At 54.6% G+C, this 27,447-nt stretch overlaps 1 protein-coding gene across 3 annotated transcripts; it reads right to left on the bottom strand.

Moving 5' to 3' along the window:
* Positions 1 to 1,936: 1,936 nt before the first annotated feature.
* On the bottom strand, positions 1,937 to 27,447 carry SPRED3 (sprouty related EVH1 domain containing 3). 3 transcript variants are annotated; one of them, XM_039509773.1, is made up of 8 exons: positions 27,359 to 27,420; positions 26,742 to 26,829; positions 24,700 to 24,751; positions 9,461 to 9,635; positions 9,205 to 9,373; positions 7,297 to 7,370; positions 5,481 to 5,651; positions 1,937 to 4,292 (listed from the first exon to the last, which is right to left on the bottom strand). In XM_039509773.1, the coding sequence occupies exons 4-8, from the start codon at positions 9,629 to 9,631 to the stop codon at positions 3,606 to 3,608; spliced, it is 1,272 nt and encodes a 423-aa protein (XP_039365707.1). In that variant the 5' UTR covers positions 9,632 to 9,635; positions 24,700 to 24,751; positions 26,742 to 26,829; positions 27,359 to 27,420; the 3' UTR covers positions 1,937 to 3,605. The 3 variants fall into 3 exon arrangements, with proteins under 3 accessions (XP_039365707.1, XP_039365706.1, XP_039365708.1); XM_039509772.1 differs by lacking the exon at positions 26,742 to 26,829 and having other exon boundaries at positions 27,359 to 27,447; XM_039509774.1 differs by lacking the exon at positions 27,359 to 27,420 and having other exon boundaries at positions 26,742 to 27,345.

Below are 27,447 nucleotides of genomic sequence, written 5' to 3'. Positions count from 1 at the left end.
CATTGGGGTAAAACTAGGGTCACTCTATTGGGTTCACATGGACAGTCAGGTCAAACCTAGTGTCTTTCTAGTTCAGTCTCTTGTCTCCAACAGAGGCCAATAAATAGCTGATTCAGAAAGAGGTGCCCCCTACAGGTAATTAGGGTATAGCTGGCCCCTAGGGTCAGTTCCTTCCTGACCTCTGATAGTCAGAGGTTGGGTCGTGCCCTATAGCATGAGGTTTTATAGCCCTGCCAAAACGCTTGGTTATTTTAAAGATATTTAATATTCTAATTCTGGGTTTAGTTATCTGTATAAACATCCAGTCCTTGTTTTGAAAGATGTTAAACTTTGGCCTCAGAGAACCTGTGGCATTGAGTTCCCCAGGCTAACTGTGCAGTAGGTAAAATAAATACGTTCATCTATTGGTTTTAAGGCTGGGAATTTTCAAAGGAGCTGAAGGGATTTAGGTGCCAGGCTCCCATTGTATCAGGCACCCCATTCCCTTAGAAATAGCCCAGCCTCAATTTGCTGCCTTTCTGTGGTTACTCCAGATTTACACCAGTGTAAAGAGATCATAATTTAGCCCCATAAACCCCACCCTCCTTGCAATTACACCAGTTACTCCTGATTTATTCCAGTGATTCAAATCAAGTTACTCTTGATTTACACTGATGTAACTTAAATGTTCTATACCAGTGTAATGCCACTGATCTAAACCAAGATACTCCTGATTTACACCAGTGTAATGCTATTGATCCAAACAGAATTACATCTGTTTTACACCCATGATACCCCAGTGATCTAAACCAGAGTAATTCCATTCGTCTAAACCAAGTTACTCCTGATTTACACCAGCGGACACCACTGATCCAGAGTTATCCCTCGTTTATACCACCGTAGCGCCACTGATCTAAATGGAATCACTCCTGATTTACACTGGTGCAATGCCATTGATCCAGATACTCCTGACTTACACCACTGTCACTCCACTGATCTGAACTAGTGTGACTCCCGATTTAAGCGAGAGGAGAATTTGTGCTAGCAGATGTGGAGGGTCCCAACCTGCCCCCACATCAGACTGGTTTTCTGCCCCACTGTGTGCTGCAGGGGACCCCCCCCAACCCCCCACACACAAATCAGTTGTCCAACTTAGGGGAAAATGAGAAAAGTAAATAAATAAGAGGTGGGGCTTGTTGCAAGCCCCTCCCACAACCCGAGTCAGCTGGATGCAGCTGCTATAAAAGAACCTGACCAGGAGCGTCCCTTGGCCAGAGGTACCTGGCTTTCTTTCACCCCTGGCAGCAAGGGGCGGAGGTGGGGCCTGTTGTGCCCAGTGGGAAGGCTGATGCCTCGTCCTGGTGGGAGGTGGGCTGAGCTCCATCAAACTCGTGTCACACATGGGGCCCCTGAACAGCCAGCGTGGGGCAGGAGGGGGGGTAATGACTCAGCTGGGGTAAGACTCCGAGGCTCCCACTGGTTCCTGGTCCTGGATTTTCTTTGCTTTCCCCTCCCCTCCCGCTGACTGTGGGGCCCCGGGCCAGAGATCACAGTGCTTTCAGGCAGCCCTGCTTCACCCCCATTGGATTGGGAGAGATGGGCCCCTCTATGCCACACTCACCAGGTCCCAGGGCAGGGTCAGCTCCTGTCCCGTCCCTCAGGGAGGCTTGATAATGATACTTCACTGCTAGGCAGTGCAAACACGGAGGTGGAGGAATGGTATGAGACTAGAGGGACATCAGGATGAAATGACCTGCCCAAGGTTATACAGCAAGACACTTGCAGAGCTGGGAACAGACCCCAAGAGTCCTGACTCCCAGTCCTTTGCTCTAACCACTAGACCCCACTCCCCACCCAACACAGAGAGTCCAGACTCCCAGTCCCACAGATCTAATCCACTAGATCATCCTGCCTCCCCCCCCTCCCCCAAATTGGTAACAGGACCCAGGAGTCCTGGCTTCCAGCCCCCCTGCTCTAACTCACTGACTAGATCATATCCTCACTCCGATTTGGGAAGAGAACCCAGGAGTCCTGACTCCCAAGTCCAGTACTTCTTCCACCCCAAACTCCTTAGGAATCCAGCTCCTCTTTTCGGCAGTAAGACGTCCCAAATGGGTTTAATACAAAGAGAGCAGCGGCTGCACGGCTCCCATTTGTTTGGGACTTGGGCGACCACCACGACCCCACGTTACAACAGCTCGTAAATAACAGTTTCGGGGTCTGACTCCCCTTCCCGTCCTGCGCCAATGACAGGGAGGCCGGGCGCGACCCTGGGCTTAAGAAGCTATGATCTAGGTATACTCTGCCCTGCCACTGGTGCTTTGCCCAAGAGATTTTGCCTGGCACCCCTGCAGCATCTATCTCCCTCTGCCTGGTATCAGGTGGGCTCGAAACCCAACCCATCTTTGCCCACTGGGTGGGGGAGGAGATTCCCATGGAGTCCAGAGACCTCCCCAATCCATCGCCCCCGGGGGCCAGGCTGGCCTCGCGGTCTTACCCCTGTCCTGCTGGGAGAGAGGGGAATTGTACAAGCTCTCTGCTCTGTGGTGACTGGGGTAAAACAGAGGTCGGTGCCAGACATGAACGGGGAAGGGGGTGTCACATGGGGAGCTGCAGAAAACCCTTCCCTAACTTCCCTGGATATGGTAGCCTGCCAAACACTTCATTGTTCAGTCTGGGACCCAGAAATAAACCACGGGAACTGTATTTGGGGGTGAGCATGGGGGACAAAAATTGGAGGGATGCTGCAGCTTGTGTACCCTGTAAATCGAACCCTGTCTGCCCGTCGTCCTTGTTAAAAGGACACCCCAGTATTGTGCGGTTATAAAGCTGCAGGATCTCGGACCGTGCTCCGGTGGAAAAATCATGTTGCGGGCAGTTCCACAAGTTAAACTTCTCCCCATGCAGTTTACTATATAATACAGCAGGGAAGGGGTTTTTTTTGGTTTTTCTGTTTTTTAAATATGGGCATTTTCAGCACAAATTAGTTTCTCTTGCTCCCTGGACTTCCTCCTGAGTACAAAATAAAAATCCAACAAGTATCCATTTATGATATTTTCTTTCCTTCTGTTGTTCTTTGTATTCCTTTTTTAAAATTGAAAAGAAATCCCTGTGACTCACCCAGGCTGGGTAAAGGAAGGAGGGGGTTACATAGTCTATTGGTCCCCCCCACACACACACACAAACAGGTGTGTGGACACAGCTGGATTGGGTGAAGGAGGGGTTAAATTTTCTGAGTGTGTCCCCCCCTCCCCCAGCTAGGAGGAAGGGAGGATATAAAACTGCCCCCCGTCACGACCATCTACCCATCTCTCCTGAGACTGTCGTTCGATCATTTTGTTTGTTTTCTTTTTCTTTCATTTCTTTTTCATGTATTTATTTTTTATAAAAAAGGACCCAAAATGTTGAAATTTTAAAGGAAAAAAAATAATGAAACTCACCGGCCACGCCCGACACTCGGAATAAAACCGCCTAGCCCCTCCCCCTCCAAACACGGGACACGGGGGGTGGGGCGTGCAAGAGAAGGGGGAATCAGACCCCCTGCCGCCACTTAAGACTCTGCCTCCATCTCCTCGCCTCTCTTCCCCCCCAGCCAAGCCAAGACGAGCGCCGCACGCCGGCTGGCTTCACCGCACGGCCTTGTGTTTCCCGCCACAGCAGCCGCAGTGCTCCCCGCACCAGTGGCAGGCGCGGAGCGGCAGGTAGCAGCACATGCAGGGCACGACGAGGGAGAGAGCCACCAGCGCCATCCAGCGGACGCAGAAGTGCGGGTGTCCCAGGTCGCAGGAGCAAGGGTCCGAGTACTCGCCCTCCGAGTCCGACATGCAGTGGTAGAGCATGCTCTCGGCACACCACATGCAGGTGAGCTGGTAGACGCAGCGCCCGATGGGGTCCGGCGCGTCCTGGCACTGGCCCCGCCCGTTCTCCTCGTGGTTAAAGACGTCCCGGCAATAGACGCAGCGGGAGGGCACAGCGTCTTCCTCCGCGCCCGCCCCGCCGCTGGCCCCCGGCTCCTTGGCGTGCTTCTGCTTGGGGGGCGAAGGGGCGGCGTGGATCCGGCAGGACGGGGAGCCCTTGGGGTCTCTGAGGCGGCCCTCGCCGCCTCCCCCCGCTGCCGGGAAGCGGCGCTCCTTGCTGCCCTTCTCGAAGTGCACGCACATGCCGACCTTGTCGGGGTCGGCTTCCCGCTTCTGCACCGCCGCCCGCCTGTAGTCCTCATAGCCCTTGCTCACCCACAGGTCCTTGCACGGGTTGATGCTCTCCAGCTCCTCCTCGTCATGCAGGGTGACGTGCTGCAGGGGCTGGGTCTGCACCTGGGCAGGGGGAGACAGAGGACAGAGGTATAGCCTGCACCGTTCTCCCGCCTCAGCCTCGTTAACCTGTGGGACTTGCCACAGCAGGACGTCACTGAGGCCGGGAACCGAAGGATCAACCCTGGAGCCAGCAGTACAGGGCTCTTGGAAACAGAACCCAGGAGTCCTGGCTCCCAGCCTCCCTGACCTGCTCTAGCCACCAGACCCCACTGCCCTTCTAGTGCTGGGAACAGAACCGAGGAGGCCAGATGCTGTAACCCAAAGATCCCACTCCCATAATCTGAGAGCTTGCAGAGGAAAAGGAACCATGTCCTCAGGCCCCTGGGTAGGAGCCCTCTGCTGCAGACCCACTCCACCAAGCCAAGGGCATTGCCAACAGCCCAGCTGCCCATCACATCCCCTCCCTGTGCAGGACCTCTTTGTGCTGGGCGCTGCTCAGATCCCAACCGAGATTGAAGCCCCGTTGTGCCAGGTGCTGCACAGACCCCGACCGAGATCAGGGCCCCGTCGTGCCGGGTGCTGCCCAGACCCCGATCAAGACCAGGGCCCCTGCTGCCCAGAACCCAACTGAGATCGGGGTCCTATTGTGCCGGGCACCGCAGACACACAAAGGGAGAGACTAACTCTACCCTGAAGAACTTCCAGTCTTAACAGACAAAGGGTTGGAGAGAGAGGATCATTACTCCCATGTCACCCATGGGGAAACTGAGGCATGGAGCGATGCCACAGCCCATCTCACATAGGTGATTCTGCGGCAGAGCCCCAGCTCAGCGTGCTAACCCCAAGCCCATCCTCCCTGTGCACAACAAAGACCCCCAGATACCAGAGAAAACAAGAGAGTTAATTAACCTCTGCTTAACTCAGACACTCTAGAAACAGGTGGGAAAAACATGCTCTCTGTTAAAGATCACCCCTCCCCCCCCCACTCCTCCACAGATTTTATGCAGGGCTGGGAAAGCTCACAACACATGTTCTCAAGTTCTCCAAAAAGCCACCAGCAAGACTAGGGGGTGGAGCTGACGTGCCTGGGATTTCCAAGGGTACAGACCCAGGTCCGCCCCACCCCGTCCCCAGGCAGGACAGCTCATGGAAGAGTTTCTCTCTCCCATCTCTTTCCTCGGGATACGCAGCGCCCTTCCCCATGGCGCCCAGGGCCACGGACCCCTGCCCCTCCCCGCCCAGACCCACCTGCCCTCCCTGGCTGGTTGGTGTCGACCCCTGGGCCGTGCTGAAGGCAAACTCCTCGGAGGCGGGAGAGCGGATGTAGCAGCTGGAGGAGGACTCGCTGGTCACAATGGTGATGTGTTTGGGGAGCATTTCCTTCCGGCTGTTCGAGGAGGATTCGCTGTCCGTGTGCATCTGGGGACAAAGGCGGTGGCTGTCATTGAGAAAGAAGCACCCCCTAGTGCTGCACAGGGGTCAGCACTGACTCTGCGGGCAGAGAGCGCCCCCTACTGAGCCCCCACCCTGCTCCCTGCAGCTCCGTGCCCCCAGCACCGCATCGGGGCCCTTGGGGTCAGCACTGACTGGGAGGGGAGAGCGCCCCCAGCCTGCTGCCTACAGCACCCAGCACGCGGCCTGCCATGATCCCAGGATAAGGAGACCGCTGGTCAAGCTGGGAAGGGGTCTGTTTTCCTAGCACTAGTCCAGACCTTTATCAGCCAACATCTCCCCCTTGGACCCCGGCTTGGGTCCCTATGCCCCCTGCCCTCTCTAGGACCCCCCTCCCCTCCTTGTGGGAATGGGGACAATGGAAATCCACAACATCTGCTCCCAACCGGTACTCACGCCCCACCCTGGGCAGGGGGAAACCATGGAATCAGACGGGAAGTGTCCCAGAGCGGAACGGCATCACGAAGGACTTTCACGGATTTTAAGGCCTGTCTCACTTATTTCAATTGTGGGCTCTGTGCTAATCTGTACAGCACCTAACGAATGGGCTGCTTCTCTGGCTGGCCCGAAAACCCTATCGGAACCTTATTCTCTAGATTATTAATCATGTTTATTACAGGATCGTCACGCAAGACTAAAGTGTCTGTTGAGTCAGTGTGAAGTGATGGAAACAGCCTCACGCCTGGCTGGGAGCTCTTTTTGTTCAGAAGATCACCAGGTCCAATCACCCGTGGGACACGGGGTCTCTTACCATCTACTTTTGAAGTTCTCAGGCATTTTGACAGCGAGGGCTTTCCGCTGCTAGAACTAATGTGAAGATTTCAAGGCCAGAAGTTTACCTAGATCATCTAGTTTGACCTGCTGGATAGCACGACCCAGAGAATGGCCCCAAAATAATTCCTGGAGCAGATCTTTTAGAAAAACATCCCATCTTGACTTAAAACTGGTCAGTGATGGAGAATCCACCATGACCCTTGGGAAATTGTTCCAGAGATTAATTCCTCTCATCCTTATAAATTTACACCTTATTTCCAGTCTGAATTTGTCTAACTTCAGCTTCTAACCACTGGGCTGTGTTCGACCTTCCTCGGCTAGACTGACGAGCCGATGATTAAATATCTGTTCCCATGCAGGTACTTATAGACGTCACCTCCTCTTTGCTAAATTAAGCAGATTGAACTCCTGGAGTCTATCAACATCAGGCAGGTTTTCTAATCCTTTGATCTCACTCCTGGCTCTTCTCTGATCTCTCTCCCATTTATCAACATCCTTCTTGTGTTGCGGGCACCACAACTGGAGGCAGGATTCCAGCAGTGCCAAATACAGAGGGAAAAGAACCTCTCTGCTCCTATCGGAGATTCCCGTTGATGCATCCCAGTATGGCGTTCGCTTTTTCGGCTGCAGTGTCGCACCAGAAGCTCGTCTTCAGCTGATTATAATAAGGGATCATTAGATCATCTAGTCTGACCTGCATTGCACCCAGTTACCCCCTGGAATGGGCCTGGCTTTCACTTCCAGCCGTTGGTTCTGCCTCTCTCCACCGGACCAAGGAGCCCTTCAGCATCCAGGAGGTTCTCCCCTAGAAGGTACTTCTGCCCAGTGCTCAACTTACCAACCCTGCGTCATCCGTCCTGTCGGCGTCATCCTGAGACGAGGAGGAAGAGGAGGAGGAGGAGGAGAGAGAACCTGGGAAGGGAAAACAGAGGAAGGTACATGAAAGTCAGTCCCCCCAGGAAGGACATGGACCCAGTAAGGCATCCGATTCCGGTTACTGGGGGCAGAGCTGGGAAAAGGCATTCAGTGCTGAGAATGCAAAGGACCTGTGTTGGGGTCTGTCCAGGTGGGACCCCGGGGCTGGGATCCCAGGAGGGAGGGACATAAGGGGCATCCCCATTGCCTCAAGCAGGCCCAGTGCCTGGTGCTCCATCCCCACCCACCCCGCGGGGACCTGAGGGCACCAGAGCTTTGCAGCTGGAGCGACGCCTGAAAAGAAAAGGGGATGTCTGGGGCCGAGCCCCAGACCCCTCTGTGTGGGGGTGACACAGAAACATATACGGGTGCTCTCTGTCTCCCTCCAGTGGCTGTGACACGGATAGCGGTTTCTGAATTGTAGCCCTAAGGTAGGCTGGGGATCATTCGCTCAGGCAGCTGTTCCTTGGGCTTTTAGCTCCAGAGTTCCTGGGTTCGATCCCCACTGGGGGTGCCAGGCGCTTTCCAGACAGAGCAGAAGGGATGGTTCCATCCCAGGGGCAGGTAGGCTGGAGGGGGGAAATGCAAAGGGGGTCTTCTACGTGGATCAGTTCGCTTGAGGTGGCATAGCAGCAGCGGGCCAGTGCAGAGTAGTGTCCCTTTAAATAGCCGGGAAGCCCTGCAGCAGCACTCACTGCGTTCCAGGCTGCAGAAGCCAGGCGGGGTTTGGGGCAGGTGGGAAGGCCGTACTATGTGTAGGGGGCCGGCGGGGAGGGGGTGGAGTGTGAATGCTGGCACTGCCGAGGGGCGACGTGCAGGGAGGACTGGCAGAGACGGGTGGAGTGATGCAGCACCGGGACATTTAAAATCTGATGTGCTAGCGGATGGCGGGGGGGGGATGCCGGGGCAGTCGGGGGAAAAGGATACTACCAGGCCCGGCAGCATGGATCAGAGGGGGACAGCGTGCCAGAGAGGAGAACGAAGCAGCCCCCAGCCAGGAGAGAGGATGTGTAGCAGAGACTGGACTGGGGCGGGGTGGGGGAGACAGGCAGGAATCAGTTATGGGGGCAAAGGAGAGGGAGGAGTTAAGAATAATCCCCAGCCCGTGGAGGGAGGGGGGATAGGGAGCCAGGCTCCGGGGCAGTGCCCAGGCCTTTAGATCACTGGGAGCTCTCTAGGGAATTGACCCGGCAGAGAGGGACCAGGGGACGGCGGGGAGGGTTGGGAAGACAGTTCCCCTGCAGTGCTGGGCCCTTCGGCTGGGACTCCCAGAGCTCTAGATTTGGCCGCTCTGACGCGGAATGTCACCCACCGCGGGGCGGCGACAGCACTGGGATATCGGCACATCCCGAACGTCCCCACCCCCACCCCCGCCCCCTCTGACTGGCCACAGAGGGTTCATATCTCCATGGCACAGATGGGGGAAACCGAGGCCGAGAGAGAGACGCCTGAGGTCACGCAGGTAGAGTCGGTGGCTGAGCTGGGAACCGACCCCACGTCTGGTTCCCTGCAGCCAGCTGTCCTAGCCACAGGGCCGTGCTAAGGTGAACTCAGGTCGCTTCCAGCATCAGGCTAAGGGGGGCGAGGGGGGGCGGTGGCAACAGGCAGACCCATGCCACCAACCAGTGCCCGCATCTCCCATCAGTCCATCCCCAAACCCCTGCAGACCAGAACCCCCAAGGGGGAGCCAGACAGGCTCAGGACCCCAGCCAGCAAGACCCATGGAGCAGCCAGCCGGCCTCATACCCCCTGGGCCCCGCACCCCCCTGGGGTCAGCAGGCCAAGCCCTGGCCCCCTGAATCTCTACAGCCCTGGGGCGCTGGTGCCCCACCTTCGGCGAGCTCCTCCAGGGCGGCCTGCACGCTCCGCTCGAAGGCTGCGGCATCGGCGGGGCTCTGGAAGGTGAGGCCGAACTTGCTGTCGCCGACTTTCCAGTGGTGGAAGATGGGGTTCACCTTGTTGTAGACAAGGTCTTTCTTCAGCACGCACTCCAGGATGGTCTGCAATGGAGAGGGGGAGATTAAGGGCAGGCGGGGGCCCCCCACAAGCTGCCCCCCATCCAGCCCCTCCCCAGGAGTCACGCTTACGGTCTGGTCGCGCAGGCGCTCCCCGCAGATCAGGTACTGGCGCCGTCGCCCGCCCTCCTCTGGGCGCCGGACCTTGCCGATCGTGACGTGGCTCAGGCCGCCCCCGCCCATGGGCACCCATCCCCCGCTCGAGTCGTCTCGGGTCATCACCACAGCTCGCACCCGAAGCATGTAACTGGGGGGGGCACAAGGAGGCTCAGTTAGAGGCTCGGCTCCCCACACGCAGTCTGTGTGTCCAGGCCATCCGTCGCGTGGCCTGTCTCAGGAGCACCCATCGCACGGGCACTGCACGTCATCCGTCGCATGGCCTGTCTCACGAGCACCCATCGCACGGGCACTGCACGCCATCTGTCACACGGGCACTGCACGCCATCCGTCGCGTGGCCTGTCTCACGAGCACCCATCGCACGGGCACTGCACGCCATCTGTCACACGGGCACTGCACGCCATCCATCGCGTGGCCTGTCTCACGAGCACCATCGCCACGGGCACTGCACGCCATCTGTCACACGGGCACTGCACGCCATCCCTCGCGTGGCCTGTCTCACGAGCACCCATCGCACGGGCACTGCACGCCATCTGTCACACGGGCACTGCACGCCATCCATCGCGTGGCCTGTCTCACGAGCACCCATCGCACGGGCACTGCACGCCATCCGTCACATGGCCTGTCTCACGAGCACCCATCGCACGGGCACTGCACGCCATCTGTCACACGGGCACTGCACGCCATCCATCGCGTGGCCTGTCTCACGAGCACCCATCGCACGGGCACTGCACGCCATCTGTCACACGGGCACTGCACGCCATCCATCGCGTGGCCTGTCTCACGAGCACCCATCGCACGGGCACTGCACGCCATCCGTCGCATGGCCTGTCTCAGGAGCACCCATCGCACGGGCACTGCACACCATCCGTCACATGAGCACTGCACGCCATCCATCGCGTGGCCTGTCTCACGAACACCCATCGCACGGCCACTGCACGCCATCTGTCACACGGGCACTGCACGCCATCCATCGCGTGGCCTGTCTCACGAGCACCCATCGCACGGGCACTGCACGCCATCCATCGCGTGGCCTGTCTCACGAGCACCCATCGCACGGCCACTGCACGCCATCGGTCGCGTGGCCTGTCTCACGAACACCCATCGCACAGGCACTGCACGCCATCCGTCGTGTGGCCTGTCTCACGAGCACCCATCGCACGGCCACTGCACGCCATCTGTCGCGTGGCCTGTCTCACGAACACCCATCGCACAGACACTGCACACCATCCGTCGCGTGGCCTGTCTCACGAGCACCCATCGCACGGCCACTGCACACCATCCGTCACACGGGCACTGCATGCCATCTGTCGCGTGGCCTGTCTCACGAACACCCATCGCACGGCCACTGCACGCCATCCGTCGCGTGGCCTGTCTCACGAGCACCCATCGCACGGGCACTGCACACCATCCATCGCATGGCCTGTCTCACGAGCACCCATCGCACGGCCACTGCACGCCATCCGTCACATGGCCTGTCTCACGAGCACCCATCGCACGGGCACTGCACACCATCTGTCACACGCACACTGCATGCCATCCGTTGCGTGGCCTGTCTCACGAGCACCCATTGCACGGCCACTGCACACCATCCGTCACACAAGCACTGCACGCCATCCGTCGCGTGGCCTGTCTCACGAGCACTCATCGCACGGCCACTGCACGCCATCCATCACATGGCCTGTCTCACGAGCACCCATTGCACGGGTACTGCACACCATCCATCACACGGGCACTGCATGCCATCTGTCACGTGGCCTGTCTCACGAGCACCCATCGCACGGCCACTGCACGCCATCCGTCACATGGCGTGTCTCATGAGCACCCATCGCACGGGTACTGCACACCATCCATCACACGGGCACTGCATGCCATCTGTCACGTGGCCTGTCTCACGAGCACCCATCGCATGGCCACTGCACATCATCCGTCACACGGGCACTGCACGCCATCCGTCGCATGGCCTGTCTCACAAGCACCCATCGCACGGGTACTGCACGCCATCCGTCACACGGGCACTGCATGCCATCCTTCACATGGCCTGTCTCACGAGCACCCATCGCACGGGTACTGCACACCATCCATCGCATGGCCTGTCTCACGAGCACCCATCGCACGGGTACTGCATGCCATCTGTCGCATGGCCTGTCTCACGAGTACCCATCGCACGGGCACTGCATACCATCCGTCGTCACACGGGCACTGCATGCCATCCATCACATGGTCTGTCTCACGAGCACCCATCACACAGGCGTTGCACGCTATCTGTCGCACAGACACTGCATGCCATCCGTCACACGGGCACTGCACACCATCTGTCACTCGGGCTGTCTCCTGAGCACCCATCGCATGGGCGCTGCACACCATTCATTGCAGGGGCGCTGCACAGCATCCATCACACAGCCTGTCTCACGAGCACCCATCGCACGGGTACTGCACACCATCTGTCACACGGGCACTGCATGCCATCCGTCGCGTGGCCTGTCTCACGAGCACCCATCACATGGCCACTGCACGCCATCAGCCGCATGGCCTGTCTCACGAGCACCCATCGCACGGGTACTGCACACCATCCGTCACACGGGCACTGCATGCCATCTGTCACGTGGCCTGTCTCACGAGCACCCATCGCACGGCCACTGCACACCATCCGTCACACGGGCACTGCATGCCATCTGTCACGTGGCCTGTCTCACGAGCACCCATCGCATGGGCACTGCACGCCATCCGTCACACGGGCACTTCATGCCATCTGTCATGTGGCCTGTCTCACGAGCACCCATCGCACGGCCACTGCACGCCATCCGTCGCATGGCCTGTCTCACGAGCACCCATCGCACGGGCACTGCACACCATCCGTCACACGAGCACTGCACGCCATCCGTCGCGTGGCCTGTCTCACGAGCACCCATCGCACGGCCACTGCACGCCATCCGTCACATGGCCTGTCTCACGAGCACCCATCGCACGGCCACTGCACACCATCCGTCACACGGGCACTGCATGCCATCTGTCACGTGGCCTGTCTCACGAGCACCCATCGCACGGGCACTGCACGCCATCCATCACACGGGCACTGCATGCCATCTGTCACGTGGCCTGTCTCACGAGCACCCATCGCACGGCCACTGCACGCCATCCGTCGCATGGCCTGTCTCACGAGCACCCATCGCACGGGTACTACACGCCATCCGTCACACGGGCACTGCATGCCATCCTTCGCATGGCCTGTCTCACGAGCACCCATCGCACGGGTACTGCACACCATCCATCGCATGGCTTGTCTCACAAGCACCCATTGCACGGGTACTGCACACCATCCGTTGCATGGCCTGTCTCACAAGCACCCATTGCACGGGCACTGCATGCCATCTGTCGCATGGCCTGTCTCACAAGCACCCATCGCACGGGTACTGCACACCATCCGTCGTCACACGGGCACTGCACGCCATCCATCACATGGTCTGTCTCACGAGCACCCATCACACAGGCGTTGCACGCCATCTGTCGCACAGAGACTGCATGCCATCCGTCACACGGGCACTGCACACCATCTGTCACACGGGCTGTCTCCTGAGCACCCATCGCATGGGCGCTGCACACCATTCATTGCAGGGGCGCTGCACAGCATCCATCACACAGCCTGTCTCATGAGCAACCATCACACGGGCGCTGCATACCATCCATCACACAGACACTGCATACCATTCGTCACACAGCCTGTCTCACGAGCACCCATCGCATGAGTGCTGCACGCCATCCCTCACACGGGCACTGCACACCATCTGTCACACAGCCTGTCTCACAAGAACCCATCGCATGAGTGCTGCACGCCATCCCTCACACGGGCACTGCACACCATCTGTCACACAGCCTGTCTCACAAGCACCCATCGCATGAGTGCTGCACGCCATCCATCACACGGGCACTGCACACCCCCATCGCTTGGGCAAGGCAGACCTTGCCAAGTACAATGTGTCTCCCTTGTGTACCTATTGCACAGGTACTGCATGCCTCATAGCACGATCACCGTACACCCTGCCGCACGGGCACTGCACGCTCTACCATTGTACAGCCTGTCTCGTGCACCCATTGCACGTTCACTGCGTGCCCTGCTAAAAGATTCTCCCACTGTGCCCCCCACCATGCCACCCCGAGTGGAGAGAGGAGGCTTTTGATTTTGTAGCTGTGGGGCATGTTATGACATTATCCCACCTCAAGAAGCCTACTCACAGCCTGAGACCATTCCCCCTTCTCTTCCCCCCAGCCGATCCCCATCCCCCTGTGACACCCCCACTCTCCCATGTGCCCCCCAACTGATCCCCAGCCCCGCTCTCCCATCTGCACCCCGAGCTGATCCCCACCCCTCTCCCCAGTCTGCACCCCTAGTCAATCCTCAACCTCCCACTCCACCTGCCCTCCCCCAGCTGATCCCAACCCACCCCAGCTGAATTCTGGCCCCCCTCCCCCACCCACCTCCCATCTGATCCCCAATCCTCCCAGCCAGCCCCCTTTACTGCAACATCCTAGCCCAGTGCTCCTCGTTGCCCAGTGTGAATGGGCAGCTCTGTTCCGATGCCACGGGGCTCAGAGGCTGGACCCAGCGGGCACTGGGAGGGGGCCTGAACAGCGCCAGTTACTGAGAATTGAGAGGGAATGGAAGGGGGGTGTGTGATAGTGGGGGACGGGTGGTGGAAGGAAGCGAAAAGCAAACACAGTGAGATGGAGAGGAAAGAGCTTAATGGAGAAATAACAACCGCATGTGTGCTGGAGACTGCATGGCCCAGCAGGCACGGCATTGGGCTGGGACTCAGGAGACCTAGGGTCTACTGCCAGCTCTGCCACTGGCCTGCGCGTTACCCTGGGAAAGTCGCAGCCCCCCCCCTTGTGCCTCAGTTTCCCAATACCCTTTTTAGACTGTCAGCTCCTCAGGGCAGGGACTGCCTCTCACTTGGTGTCTGTGAAGCATCCAGCACAATGGGGCCCTGATCTCAGCTGGGGTCTGCGCAGCGCCCCGCACCACTGGGCCCAAAATCAGGTTGCTGACAAAGATCAGGGTCCCCAGTGGCAACAGAAGAGAGTTGGGAAGGAAACAGTTTTCCTATCCGAAGAAAATTTTCAGTAGTTCAACATTCCACCCCACCCCACCCCACCCCCGCACACACACATCTCGCATCAGGACAAAAAGTCAAAATCTCACTTTTTTTTTGCAAACTGAAAAACTGTCAGTTTGGGTCCATCAAAATGTCGTGTTTCAATTTTGACCTTTTTTCTCTTCGTTTTTTGTCCTTTAACAGGTTTTGGTCTAATGAGCTGAAATTTCAAACTGAAAAGTCACTGAAGCGGAAGAAACTGAATGCTGTCGTTTGGACAATTTCAGCTCTCCTTCTTCCAAACGTTTGTCGAGTCGTCAGAACCCACCCTACTGCACGGACAGCTTCCATGAGTCTGCAGGTTTTGGCAGGAAAAAAATTATATTGAAAAACTGAAAAATTCCCAACCAGCTCTTGAGCAGAACCCAGGTGTCCGGGGTCTCGGAACGGTGCACCTGGCTGTGTTAAGAACAGAACCCAGGTGTCCGGGGTCCCGGAACGGTGCACCTGGCTGTGTTAAGAACAGAACCCAGGTGTCCGGGGTCCCGGAACGGTGCACCTGGCTGTGTTAAGAACAGAACCCAGGTGTCCGGGGTCTCGGAACGGTGCACCTGGCTGTGTTAAGAACAGAACCCAGGTGTCCGGAGTCTCGGAACGGTGCACCTGGCTGTGTTAAGAACAGAACCCAGGTGTCCGGAGTCTCGGAACGGTGCACCTGGCTGTGTTAAGAACAGAACCCAGGTGTCCGGAGTCTCGGAACGGTGCACCTGGCTGTGTTAAGAACAGAACCCAGGTGTCCGGGGTCCCGGAACGTTGCACCTGGCTGTGTTAAGAACAGAACCCAGGTGTCCAGGGTCCCGGAACGGTGCACCTGGCTGTGTTAAGAACAGAACCCAGGTGTCCGGGGTCTCGGAACGGTGCACCTGGCTGTGTTAAGAACAGAACCCAGGTGTCCGGGGTCCCGGAATGGTGCACCTGGCTGTGTTAAGAACAGAACCCAGGTGTCCAGGGTCCCGGAACGGTGCACCTGGCTGTGTTAAGAACAGAACCCAGGTGTCCGGGGTCCCGGAATGGTGCACCTGGCTGTGTTAAGATTCCTTATCCCCACCTGCCCGGACACCCTAGCGATGGGCTGCTTACTGTCCCTCCTGCTTTTGAAGGGGCATATTTAAACTGAATTCCATGATGTGGGAGGGTCTGGACTGGGAGCTCTGAAGAGCAGATCCCCCCACGTATCCCCTGTGCAGTGACCCCCCCACACACACACACGCAGCCCCCCCCTTGTCCTTGAGGACACCCTCTTTCCTGGGGGATTTCAGTCTGCAAGGCCCAGCCTGTCCTGGGAGACCCTGAACGCCCGTGGGATGCTGCCGATTGTGGCTGGCTTCCCGGTCTGGGTAGGGGCTCAACCAGCCAGCTGGCTGCTTTGCCGAGTAGAGGCCCAGGGTGGCATGGGTCACGGAGATGCTCCAAGACAGGGTGGCCCCACGGGCTGCCATTCCAGCATGCGATTCTCATGAAGGGGACGGAAAGCAAAGCCTGATCCCAGTGGCTGGAAGGATTTTACACCCATCCCTGCCACAGCCCAGGGCCCCGGCCTAGGAAAAGCTCATGTTCGCTCTGAAAAGTGCTGGCACCGACCAGATGATGGCCACCCCCAGTATCAGCCCTGGAGGAATCGCTAGTTCCCTTCCTTGAATGCTGCCAAAGACTCCCAGTGCCTATTTCATCCCCCCTGTCCCCTACCTGCTCCCTGCTCTGCTCACACCCCTCAATCCTGACCTGCAGCCCCCTGCTATCCCAGCCCCCGGGCTCCCCCCCTCCCCCCCAGCTCTTCCGGTGTCCATCAATCCTGACCTGCAGCCCCCTGCTATCCCAGCCCCCGGGCTCCCCCTCTCCAGCTCTTCGGTGCCCCTCAATCCTGACCTGCAGCCCCTGCTATCCCAGCCCCGGGCTCCCCTCCCCAGCTCTTCCGGTGTCCCTCAATCCTGACCTGCAGCCCCTGCTATCCCAGCCCCGGGCTCCCCTCTCCCAGCTCTTCCGGTGTCCATCAATCCTGACCTGCAGCCCCCTGCTATCCCAGCCCCCGGGCTCCCCCCCTCCCCCAGCTCTTCCGGTGCCCCTCAATCCTGACCTGCAGCCCCCTGCTATCCCAGCCCCCGGGCTCCCCCCTTCCCCCCCAGCTCTTCCGGTGTCCCTCAATCCCAACCACAGCCCCCTGCTATCCCAGCCCTCCCCTTTCTTTGCACAATCCCCATCCTCCCACTCCCACCATGATGCCAACCAACTGGATTGGCAACTGATTAACTGTTCCCTCCCCCGCCTGCCTCAGCTGCCCAGGTGTTACACAAACATGGTGCTAATCTGACTTTAAAAGCGGATGCGTTTGGCTTCCATCTACAGAAGTTAATCAGTGACAGTTTACAGCTGGGCCCCCGGGGGCGGGTGGTGTTGGTTCAGGCAGGGCCCGTTGCACTCCCAGCTGCACCCAGGAGGGCAGAATTTGCAGCAGGGAGCAGCACCTATAGGCCAGGCTGAAGGAGGGAAGCCGGTTAGGGGTGTGGGCACTGGGATGGGGCTCTGGGTTCGAGTCCCATCTCTGTCACAGGCTCTCCTGGGTGACCCACTTTGCCTCTCCACTAAGGCCTGGGGAGACGGACCCTCCCTCTCCTCTCAGACTGCTGGGCAGGGGCTGTCTCCCAGGCGGTGCCCACACACAGAAGTTGTGTCCATTGCCCTGTGGTGAAAGCAGTACAAATGCAACCTCTCACGAGGGCCAATCTCCCAGTACAGAGGAGCTGCTCCCAGTACAAGCTACATAAAAGGTCCTGGTGTAACTGGCCACTTTCACTATTTCTATTAAACCACCAAACATCACCCCCCTAATCGAAACGGGGGGAGCAGGTGCAAAACCTGGGTGTGGACCAGGCCTCACTAGGTGTCCGTGCCGCGCCCAGCACAACTGGGGTCTGTACCATGCTGGTCTGACAGACCAGCCACCGCCTCCCCGACCTGCCTCCAATTTCTGCTCGGGTCCATGCAGTGCCTGGGGCAGCGGCTTCTCCCGCCCACCTGATGTCAGCCAGGGCCTGTGCAGCGTTTGCACGAGGGACGGCCCTCCAGTGTTGGCGGGGGCTATGCCACACCTGACACAACGGGAGACCCCCTGACGTCAGTGAGGATCCGAGCAGTGGGTACCCTTCAGTCTCGAGTCAGGGCTCTCGGTGCTACCAGACTGGGCAAGGCAACCACTGCCCACGTTCCCACACTCCTAATTTCCCTCTGCTCTCCACCTGGCGTTTTCCAAGCTCACCTCCAGCCCACAAGGGAATGTTCCTGGGAAATTTCCACCAAATCCATCCAAGGTGGATTTTCCATCTCTTGAAGTCTTCAGCTCCAGACTGGCTGCCTTTCTGGAGGAGATGCTGTAGCCACACACGCAGCCGGGCTCAACACAGGGATGACTGTGTGACATTCTCCAGCCTGTGCTATACAAGAGGTCAGACTAGATGATTGAATGATTCCCTCTAGCCCTGAATCTATGAATGAAACTCAGGCTGTGTCTGTGCGACGGAGCCTGTGCTGGGATAGCCCCCTAGTGTAGACGCAGTTTATGCCAATAGAAAGGATTTTCGGTCAGCATTGTAACACCACCGTTAGCCCCATGGGCAGAAGCCCTCTTTCGTTGGCATAGCGGGGTCTACATTGGGGATTTTCTGGCAGAGCTGTGTCAGCTGAGATGTGACGTTTTTCCCATGCTCCTGGCTGACATAGCTATGCTGGTATCAGGTTTATGCCGACACCAGGCCCCAAGGGCTGTACCTTCTGCTGTGCACAGAGTGGAAGGTCTTTGGGGCAAGGACTAGAACTAAGTGAAGAACTGATTTTTCGGTTCCGAAGCTGAACTGAAAAATGAAGAGACTGGTTCGGTTTCAGCCCAAACGGATTTTGCTTGTTTGTTTTTTCCTAGTAAAAAGAAACGTTCATTTTGGGGGGTCATTTTGGGTGTTTTTCACCTTTAAAAAACCAGTCACATTGCAAAACGAAATGCTGTTTCGAAACGAGTACTCAAACCATTGTGTTCGGAAACAGCTGAACAAACCGTTTCAACCTTTTTGATTGCGCCCTCCCACTCCCCTGGGATGAAACCATCTGCTGAATTTCATCCATCTTCACTATATCCCCCCACCCCAATTGCCCAGCTGTAGCAGGGACCATCTTTTTGGTCTATGTTTGTGCAGCTCCAAGCACAATGGGGCGCTAGTCCTCAACTAGGGCTTCTTGGGACTACTGCAAATACAACAACATACATGGCACCTAGAATTGCAGGATCTGTCCATTACCAAGCGCGTAGGCTAGACGGGGTTGCTTTAGAGCTAATCTGATTTTCCCAGTTTACTCCAGTGCAAGAGGAAGTCAGGCCCAGAAAGATACTAAAAACGATACTACAATCCGAGTTGCCAAGGCTCTCCTGGTAACCTCAACTCCCCCACACAGAGGCTAGAGGATGAGGCATGCTGTTTGCCATAACTTTAAATCCTCAGATACTATCCTCACCAAAGCCTGCAGCTAGCACAGCTCCATCCAGCCATTCATGTACCTCACCCAGGGGCCTGCCAGTACAATATTATTCCTCATCATCAGTGGTTTCTCCAGCCTCGTTTTAAAATGTCCCTCCCCACCAGGAGTTAATTCTCCGGAGGATCTCCCCATCGAACGACCGGCCTTGTGTTCAGTCAAGATTTACCCTTTCTTCAATTTTGTGGAGTTCAAGGAGAAGGGACAATCGCATCACCTAGACTGGCCAGGCCACAGAACTGCACCCACTTCCCCTTGCATTTGGCCCAGTAAATTGAGCATCTCTTCCAGCAAGGCAGCGAGTGAATCCACCACTTCCCTTGGGAGCTTGCTTCACTCACCAGTCACCCGCACTGGTAAAAATCAGTGCCTGGTTTCTAGCTGGAATTTGTCTGGCTTTAACTTCTCGTTCTGCTCTTCTCTGTTAGATTAAAGAGCCCTTTGGAGCCAGTATTTTCTCCCCACGAAGGGATACAGACACCTCGATCAAGCGTGCTCTCGATCATCTTTTTGATAAGTACCCGGATGAGTTCCTGACATCACTAAGGCATTTTCCCCAGCCCTCTCCAGTTCTTCCACAATCTCACCCATAGACAGCTAGTTCTAACCGCTTCTCCCACCCTAAAATCAGTCCACCCATCCCAGGGGTTTAAATCTTCATATATAGGAAGATGGTTCTTTGTTGCTCCATCTGCCAGCTACCAAGACCAGGAAGATTTAGCTCTTTTTGGCTTCCTCTGGAAATCAACCCCCAGTTCACCGTGCCAATTTTTCGCCTGTTACAGCGGAACAAGGGGACAGCGATCGGCGACAAATGTAAAGCTGATACTTGGGAAAGGCGTTGTTATATACAATGGACCGTTCACCTGTGAAACTCATTGCCACAAGATTATCCTGAAGGCCAAAGAGCCTAGCAGGATTGCAAAAAAAAAAAAAAAAAGTATTAGACATTTATACAGATAAAGGTTATATTACACTGATTAGACAGAAGTAATACAGGATACTTAGATTGGAAGCTCATTGAGGGCAGAGACTGTCTTTTTGTTCTGCATTGGGTCAGGACCTAGTGCAACAGGGTCCTTGTCTATGGCCGGGGGGTGCCCACGCACGACTGTAAAACAAAGGATAAATACTAAGGCAGACGACAGGCTATTACTGAACGCTCACACAATTCACACAGTGCAACAATAATGATTCTCTACATCTACGCAGAGGTTTTCACCCGAGGATCTCGAAGCACGTCACAAAGTCTCTATTCCCAAGACACACATAGTGGGAGTGATTTACCAAACCCATACAGTGAATCAGGGGCAAAGCCAGGGACAGCACCCAGGACAGAGAATAACATCACCGTGCCTTGCTCTAACCACTCAATCATGCTGCCATCCAAGTAAAAAATCCACTACCTCATGTTCTCATCCTGTGCAAGTCCTCTGTTGTCACACTGCTCCTTATTTAACTTGGCTGGTAAACTCCTCCGGCCAGGGGCCGTGTTGTATTTCTCTAGAAATACGATAACAACAATTGCACTCGGCTTCCACAGCCCAATTTCATGGGAGTCTCTCAAACCTTTTAGGAAGGAGGATCATGTAATTATCCCCATTTTACAGACAGGGAAAGGTACACTGAGGGGAAGTGATTCCCACGAAGCCAAACAGTACCCAGAGCCCTGAGTCCCACACACCCCACTCCTCTCCCAGAGCAGGATAGAACCCACCAGTCCTGACTCCCCACCCCCACTCTAACCACTCCCACCCCAGAGCCAGATCGGAACTCAGACCCCTACTCCAGGAAAAGAACCCAGGCATCCTGACTCCCAGGCTTCACTATTTCCCTCTAAGGAGGAGGAATAAAACACAAGAGTCCCGACTCCCAGCCCCGCCATGTTCTAACCACTAGACCCCCCTACCTCTCCCAGAATCCAGGAGTCCTAGCTCCCAGGCCCCCCCTGCTCTAACCACTAGCCGACATTTCTAGGCACAGAGCCCAGGCCTACTGACTTCCCATCCAGAACTCTAACCACTGCCCCATTCTGCCTTTAACACATTATTGGAGCTGGAGGCGTAAATAATATTTCACATGATCCATCTGACACAGGCCCCCCTGCTAAAACCCAACAGCAATTACTCATTTGTCTTTATTCACCAGCTATGACTGTTTTACTTAAAATAAAATCATATTAAAATATAGGTGTGTATTAAAAGAATACAGATTGCTGTGTCAAGTTTAGAATGACGTTTGGGATGGCTTTGTATCATTTCATGCTAAACCAAAGGGCCCTACAAAACCAATCAGATAAAACCCCCTGCAATTGGGCAAATGTTACAATGATTGTTACCCAGCTAGGGTCGCAAGCAGGTTTTCAGGGGTCTCTTATCGTTACCTGGGAAGGGGAGGGCTCCCAGAATGGAAAAGTGTGGGGATAAATGCTGCATGCTTTTTCTGGGTTTACTGTTTAACAAGCGGGGAGACAGGGAGTCCGGACGCCTGGGTTCTGTCCCAGTGCTGGGAAGGGTGTGGGGTCTAGTAGTTAGAGCAGTGGGGGCTGGGAGTCAGGACTCCTGGGTTCTATCCCCAGCTCTGGGAGCAGAGGAGTGGTTAGGACAGGGGAGTTGGGAGCTAGGACTCCTGGGTACTGTCCCAGCACTGGGGAAGGAATGGGGTCTAATGGTTTGGGCAAGGGAATCTGGGAGTCAGGGCTCCTCAAATCTATTCGCAGCTCTGCCATTGTTAGGCATTGTCGCGAAAGTCACCTTCCCCTGCTCTGTCCCCATTTCCCCATCTGTAAAATGGAAATAGCAAGGCTGACCCACCCCTCCCACAGCAAGAACGCCTGATGACAGAAGAGCCAGCAGGAGGTGCTGCAAGTTGTAGCCAAGCAGGCATGCCCTTTGCCAGCCACAAATGCGCTAAGTGTGGTGAACGTCCCTTCCCTCTGAGTGGCTGAGAGCTCCTGGTTCCTCTGAGAAATGGATCAGATTCATTATTTCCATTTTACAAATGGAGGAACTGAGGCACAGAGCAGGGGAACTGGCTCACTAAACGATACGCAGCATAGTTGTGGCAGAGCTGGGAATGAAACCCAGGAGTCCTGATTCTCAGTCCCACCCCTGTTCTATCCAGCAGAGCCCACTCCTCTGTGAAAAAGTTACATTTTGCAGCTATTGATATTTTGCCTCATTACACACATACGCACACAAATTTGCTTCTCAATTTTCCTCTGAAATAAATGGTCAACTTTTGTAACAAAAAAACAAGAATGAAAACTTTCCTGCTTAAATAAAATCAACAGACCACCAGTATGTAATGAAAGAAGCTCTCTCCACCAATCAGAAGACAGTGCAATGCATTTCCAATAATTCAGAATATGAATGAAGACCCTTTTAAGACAATCTCCTTAATAAAGTCAAAAATCAGAAAAGAACACCAGATTGCCTCCTCTAAAAATATAATAATACAATAATTAAGAGTGTTTTAAGCATATACATGACATCACAATGCGTTGCCATGGGAAACGACATTATGTATTAGAAGATCAAAGATGCTGAAGCAAAGTGGATCTACAGATTCCTGGTTTTTAGGAGGGTGGGGGGAGGAAAATAAGGGAGAAATGGGGGGGCTACAGACACGAAAAGGACAACACTGTTCAAAGACATAAGACATCCCTACAAACACCCCAAGTCAGCCATTCCCCATTTTCCAGTCCACACAACTGAGCATTTTTCTCCAAGCCCCACCATCATAACACTTTAAAAAAATAATAATTAAAAAAATATCAGATCTGGGGTTTTTCACTGCAGGGTTTTTATTTATTTAACACGGGGAGGAAAATTTTAAAATAATAAATAAATAAACCCAAACCCTTCTGCTCACACAACCATGAATTAAATATACATATTACCCACTATGACTAAAAATCAAACAGACCTTTTGCCAGGGCTTAAAATGCATGTCTCATTCCCCACCCCCACCGCCCCAAACACAACCAAAGCCTAAAATTATAGACCTGTATAATACACATTGGAAAGTCGATTCTCTTACCCATACCCTGGCCTCCCTATTTGCAGGAACTACATTTTAAAAAAAAATCCCACATCCTTCCGAACAAATAAATGAAATATTCCTAGATCACAATATTTTAAAATTCACCATCACAGCATCTTCTAAGCACTCTTTTCCTGCAACACACACACACAAATCAAAATCCAACCCAAACAAACATACAATGGATAAGATCATGCCCAGATACATACTGTCCAGTTGCGAACCTTCTTGCAGAAGCTGTCCGCTGGTGCATATATTTATGGAATCAAAACAGTAGGATTTATTTTGTAGAAAGAAACACCCCAGAGGTGATCTGTAACCCCCCCACCCCCCACCCCCAAGCACCACTGGCTTCCCCTCTGCCAATGCTGTAGGCACTGGACAACATGCATGCGAAAAGGTATGTTGAAAATGCTTATCTATGGCCCAACTGCTTGATCCTTTCAGCCCATCTCAATGGAAACCATGGGATTTTTGTGAATGGAGGGTCACATGACCCAAGCTAGGCTCTTTGTCCCTCTCCCTTCAATAAACAACAGGTGAACAAGAAAAAAAAAGAATCCAAGATATATAGGGGGGGGAAATATAGTCACAGGATGTGTCAGTTTCACTCCACATCTCCCTTTTAAACAGTCACCAATTCCCACTGTGTGACAGTGCCAGATTTAAAGGACCCCCTCCCCCTCCTTACATTCCCCTCCCCAACCAAAAAACTGACATGCCAAGAAGGGAAGGAAATTAAACCCACCATGATGGATCCTCTAGGTGAACCCTGTCTTTTTTTTTTATGAATGAATCCAGATGCAAATAGGATTGATTCACAAACAAATACCCTTCACATCCCCCCCCCCTTTTTAGGGAGTGGGGACAGCTAATTTCATTCATAAAAAAATCATAATAAAATGGTTTGGGCTTTAAAAAATTATTAAAAATAAAAGAGGATGGAGAGAAGAAATTAAATTAAAAGCAGCAGCAGCAGCTGGGAAGAAGGAGAATGGAGAAATGAAAGCATGCAGGATGTTTTTAGAGATGTCATTTTATTTTGTCTCCTTAAATGAAAATTATTATTTTTTTAGGCAGCAAAACAAATTTTAAAATCTCGATTGTTTTGCCAAAAAAAGGGGAGGGGCATAAATTGGGTTAAAATATCCCCCCCCTTCTTGCTTTTATGGGGATTTTTTTTTAATGGGGGGTGGGGGGGTGGGCAGATGGTAGATGAAGACCGACTCACTCTAGTTCCATGGCTGGTGCAGCTGCTCTGTGTGTGTGGCTTGTGCGTGTTTTATATGTTGGCAGGATTTTCAATTTTTTAAAAATTTCTTTTCTTTTTCGTTGTTCATCATTATAAGGAGAATGAAGATCCAGCAGCCATTTTTCAGCAAGTAACATTTCTAATCCCTCCTCCCCCTTTTTTCCTACCCCCCCATTCCCAACCCACCCTCCCTCCCCCCACTGCACCTGCCTTGGTTAATACTGACCACAGCTGGGGGCCTGGACTGATTTCTTACACCGGGAGTGGAGAACCAGGAGCTGGGGAGAGAAGAGAGAATCCAAAGCTGAGCAGGGAAAAGGGAAAAGGAACAGAGAAAAGTGGATTCCACTTGGTCCTAATGCCCCTATAGGATTAGGGGAGGAGAAATCAAAGCGCCTGAACATTAATCATCAGTCGATGGTTACGGAGGTAAGAGGACGTGGGTCGGAACCGGGATCAGAAGAGCCTCGGGCAGATTGCCAAGCAAACCCAGATCCAGCGCTGAATTTCTCGCCTTGGCTCTATAATGGGCCAGAACCAGAATCTCAGGTTTGAAATTGAGGGAGGACACAAACCAAGATCCGATCCCAGTCTCATCTCTCGTCCCACTGAGCCCAAGCAGAATCCGAGATCAGAACTCTGGGGAGGATCCGCACGCAAACCCAGAGCCAGTCCAAATTCTAATGTCCCAAGAGCATGTTGGACAAACACCTGTCAGGGATGGTCTAGGGTTTACAAGGTCCTGCCTCAGCATAGGAGGCTGGACTTGATGACTTCTCATGGTCCCTTCCAGCCTCACATTTCTATGATTCTATATCCTGTCCCAACAAGCCAAAGCAGAATCCCAGGTCAGAACAATGGGAGGGATCAGCTTGCAAACCCGGATCCAGTCTGAATTTCACAGCTTGTCTTGTTATCTCTAACTGGCTGGTACCGAAGCACTAGATCCAAACGATGGAGTGGATCGGAATGCAAACGGAAGTCCCGATCCAAATTTTGTATGTCATCTCCAGCTCTAGCAGGCCAGAACCGGAACTATGGCCCAGAACATGCCCGAATCAGGAGTTAGATCGGAATTACATTTCTCATGCAAGAGGAAGGACAGTCCTGTGGGTAAAGAACTGACTGGGACACCAGCGCTCTGGGTTCACTGCCCAGGTGTTGCTACAGACTTGCTGAAGGACAGCGGGCATGTGCTTAAGTAGCTTCCTGAGTCTGGGCTTCTCTGTGTGCGTCAGTTCCCTAGCTATAAAACCGAGAGAGTGAAGCTGAGTCCCTTCAGAGAGGGAGTGTGAGGATAAACCCATCAGCGTTTCTGAGGCTTGGTTACTATGGTGATGCCAGAGAAGAACCTACCTTGATCCTAATTTTGCAACTCATGAGCCAAATTGGTTTTCCCAGCGGTGGGAAAGTTTGGTTCTAGATCCAGGCTTTGCGCCTAGGACCCTGGTCTCCAGCTCCTGTTAATACTAAATCGATCAACTGAAAAAAATTAACCCAGATTCTCAGCCCCTCAGGGGAATTTAAATTCTAAACAAACCAACCCCCAAATCCTCTTTTCTTTTAAATGCACAAGAAGAACAGGAGGTTTGGTTATTGGCACAACAAGGGTCGAAGCCCCAGGAGAGGGATAAATGAGTGGGACTTGATGTTCCTGCTGGGGAACCACATGGATTCACAGGTGTGTGCTTAGAGGGGGCAAAAGATTTAGCCTGGCATTTAACACTGCCAGGACAATCTGGCTCCCTACCCACGGTGCTTACACGAGGAGGCAGGAGACCGGGGTTCTATTCCTAGCACTGGCCTGCTGGGTGACCTTGGCCAAGTCACTGCCTTGTTCTGTGCCTCAGTTTCCCCATCCATGAAATAGGGATAATAATGCACTTCACAAAGGAGATCAGTATCAACATCTACTGATAAGGGTTGGGGATTTTAAAAATTTATTAAGATGATGTTAAAAAAAGTGACCGGTACAGAGTTTAAGCATAGAAGTTTCTGGTTATCAGAGGGTGCAAAGTTTGGTTTAAGATCAGGTGGCATAAGGAATACATATTCTGCAATATCCCCGACGGGAGGTAAAAGGTTGATGGGTCAAAGTACAGACATTGTATTACACATTCCTCCTCCTCCCAATGGTACCTGTGCACCTCACAATCTTTCCTCTTGTTAGCTCCACAATGCCCCTGGTAGGCAGGACAGATCTATTATCCCTATTGTACAGATGAGGAAACCAAGGCACAGCCCAGATTTTAAACGGTGTCTTAATACCTTGCAGATTCAGGAGCCTGTATCTCATCATCGTGTCGGCGCTTCGGAGCCTATATCCAATCCTCTAGGCCTTGCAACACCTAAATACCTTTAAAAATCTGGCCTTGAAGGACCTGGTCAAGGTGTACAGCAGAGCAGGGAACCCAAGGCCAGCCTCCCAAGTCCCAGGCGAACGTCTTCCCCCGAGTGGCTGCCCTTTCCCTGGATCTGCTGTCCCAGGCGTGGCTCCCCAGCCCAGCCAGTATGCAGCTAACGCCTCCCCGCAGTTAGTGCTGCCTGCCCAGGCTTAGGAGCAAGCTGTGGTCTTGGCTGGGGTGGAAAGCTTCTGTCCATGGTGCCCTGGGCACTGCATGGGATGCGGGGGGCAGGGGCAGCAGGCCATTGTATGGGGGATGCACAGCCCCCGGGGGCTTTGTAACGTGGAGGAGATGGTTCTGGGGAAGGGGTGGATTTTACACTGGGTGAGGGATCTGCTGTCCCTGGTGCCCAAGGAAGGGCAGATGCAGGGGGACTGCACTGGACTTCGGGGGGGGGTCAGTCTCATTGTATAGGGGGATGCACCTGGTCCTGGGATGGGGGTGTCTGTGCTGTGAGGGAACAAGAGGGGGTGCACCTACCTGGAAGGCGGGAGTCATCTTCCAGGAAGGGCAGACAGATGCGCTGTGCTCGTGGGGAAGGGGGGCAACGTCTAGCAGTGGGGGAGAGG

The sequence above is a fragment of the Mauremys reevesii genome, linkage group 22 (assembly GCF_016161935.1).
Source record: "Mauremys reevesii isolate NIE-2019 linkage group 22, ASM1616193v1, whole genome shotgun sequence".
In the NCBI taxonomy this organism is placed as follows: Eukaryota; Metazoa; Chordata; order Testudines; family Geoemydidae; genus Mauremys; species Mauremys reevesii.
The sequence above is the reverse complement of the archived record's forward strand: the minus strand, read 5'-3'. Positions and strand labels throughout refer to the sequence as shown.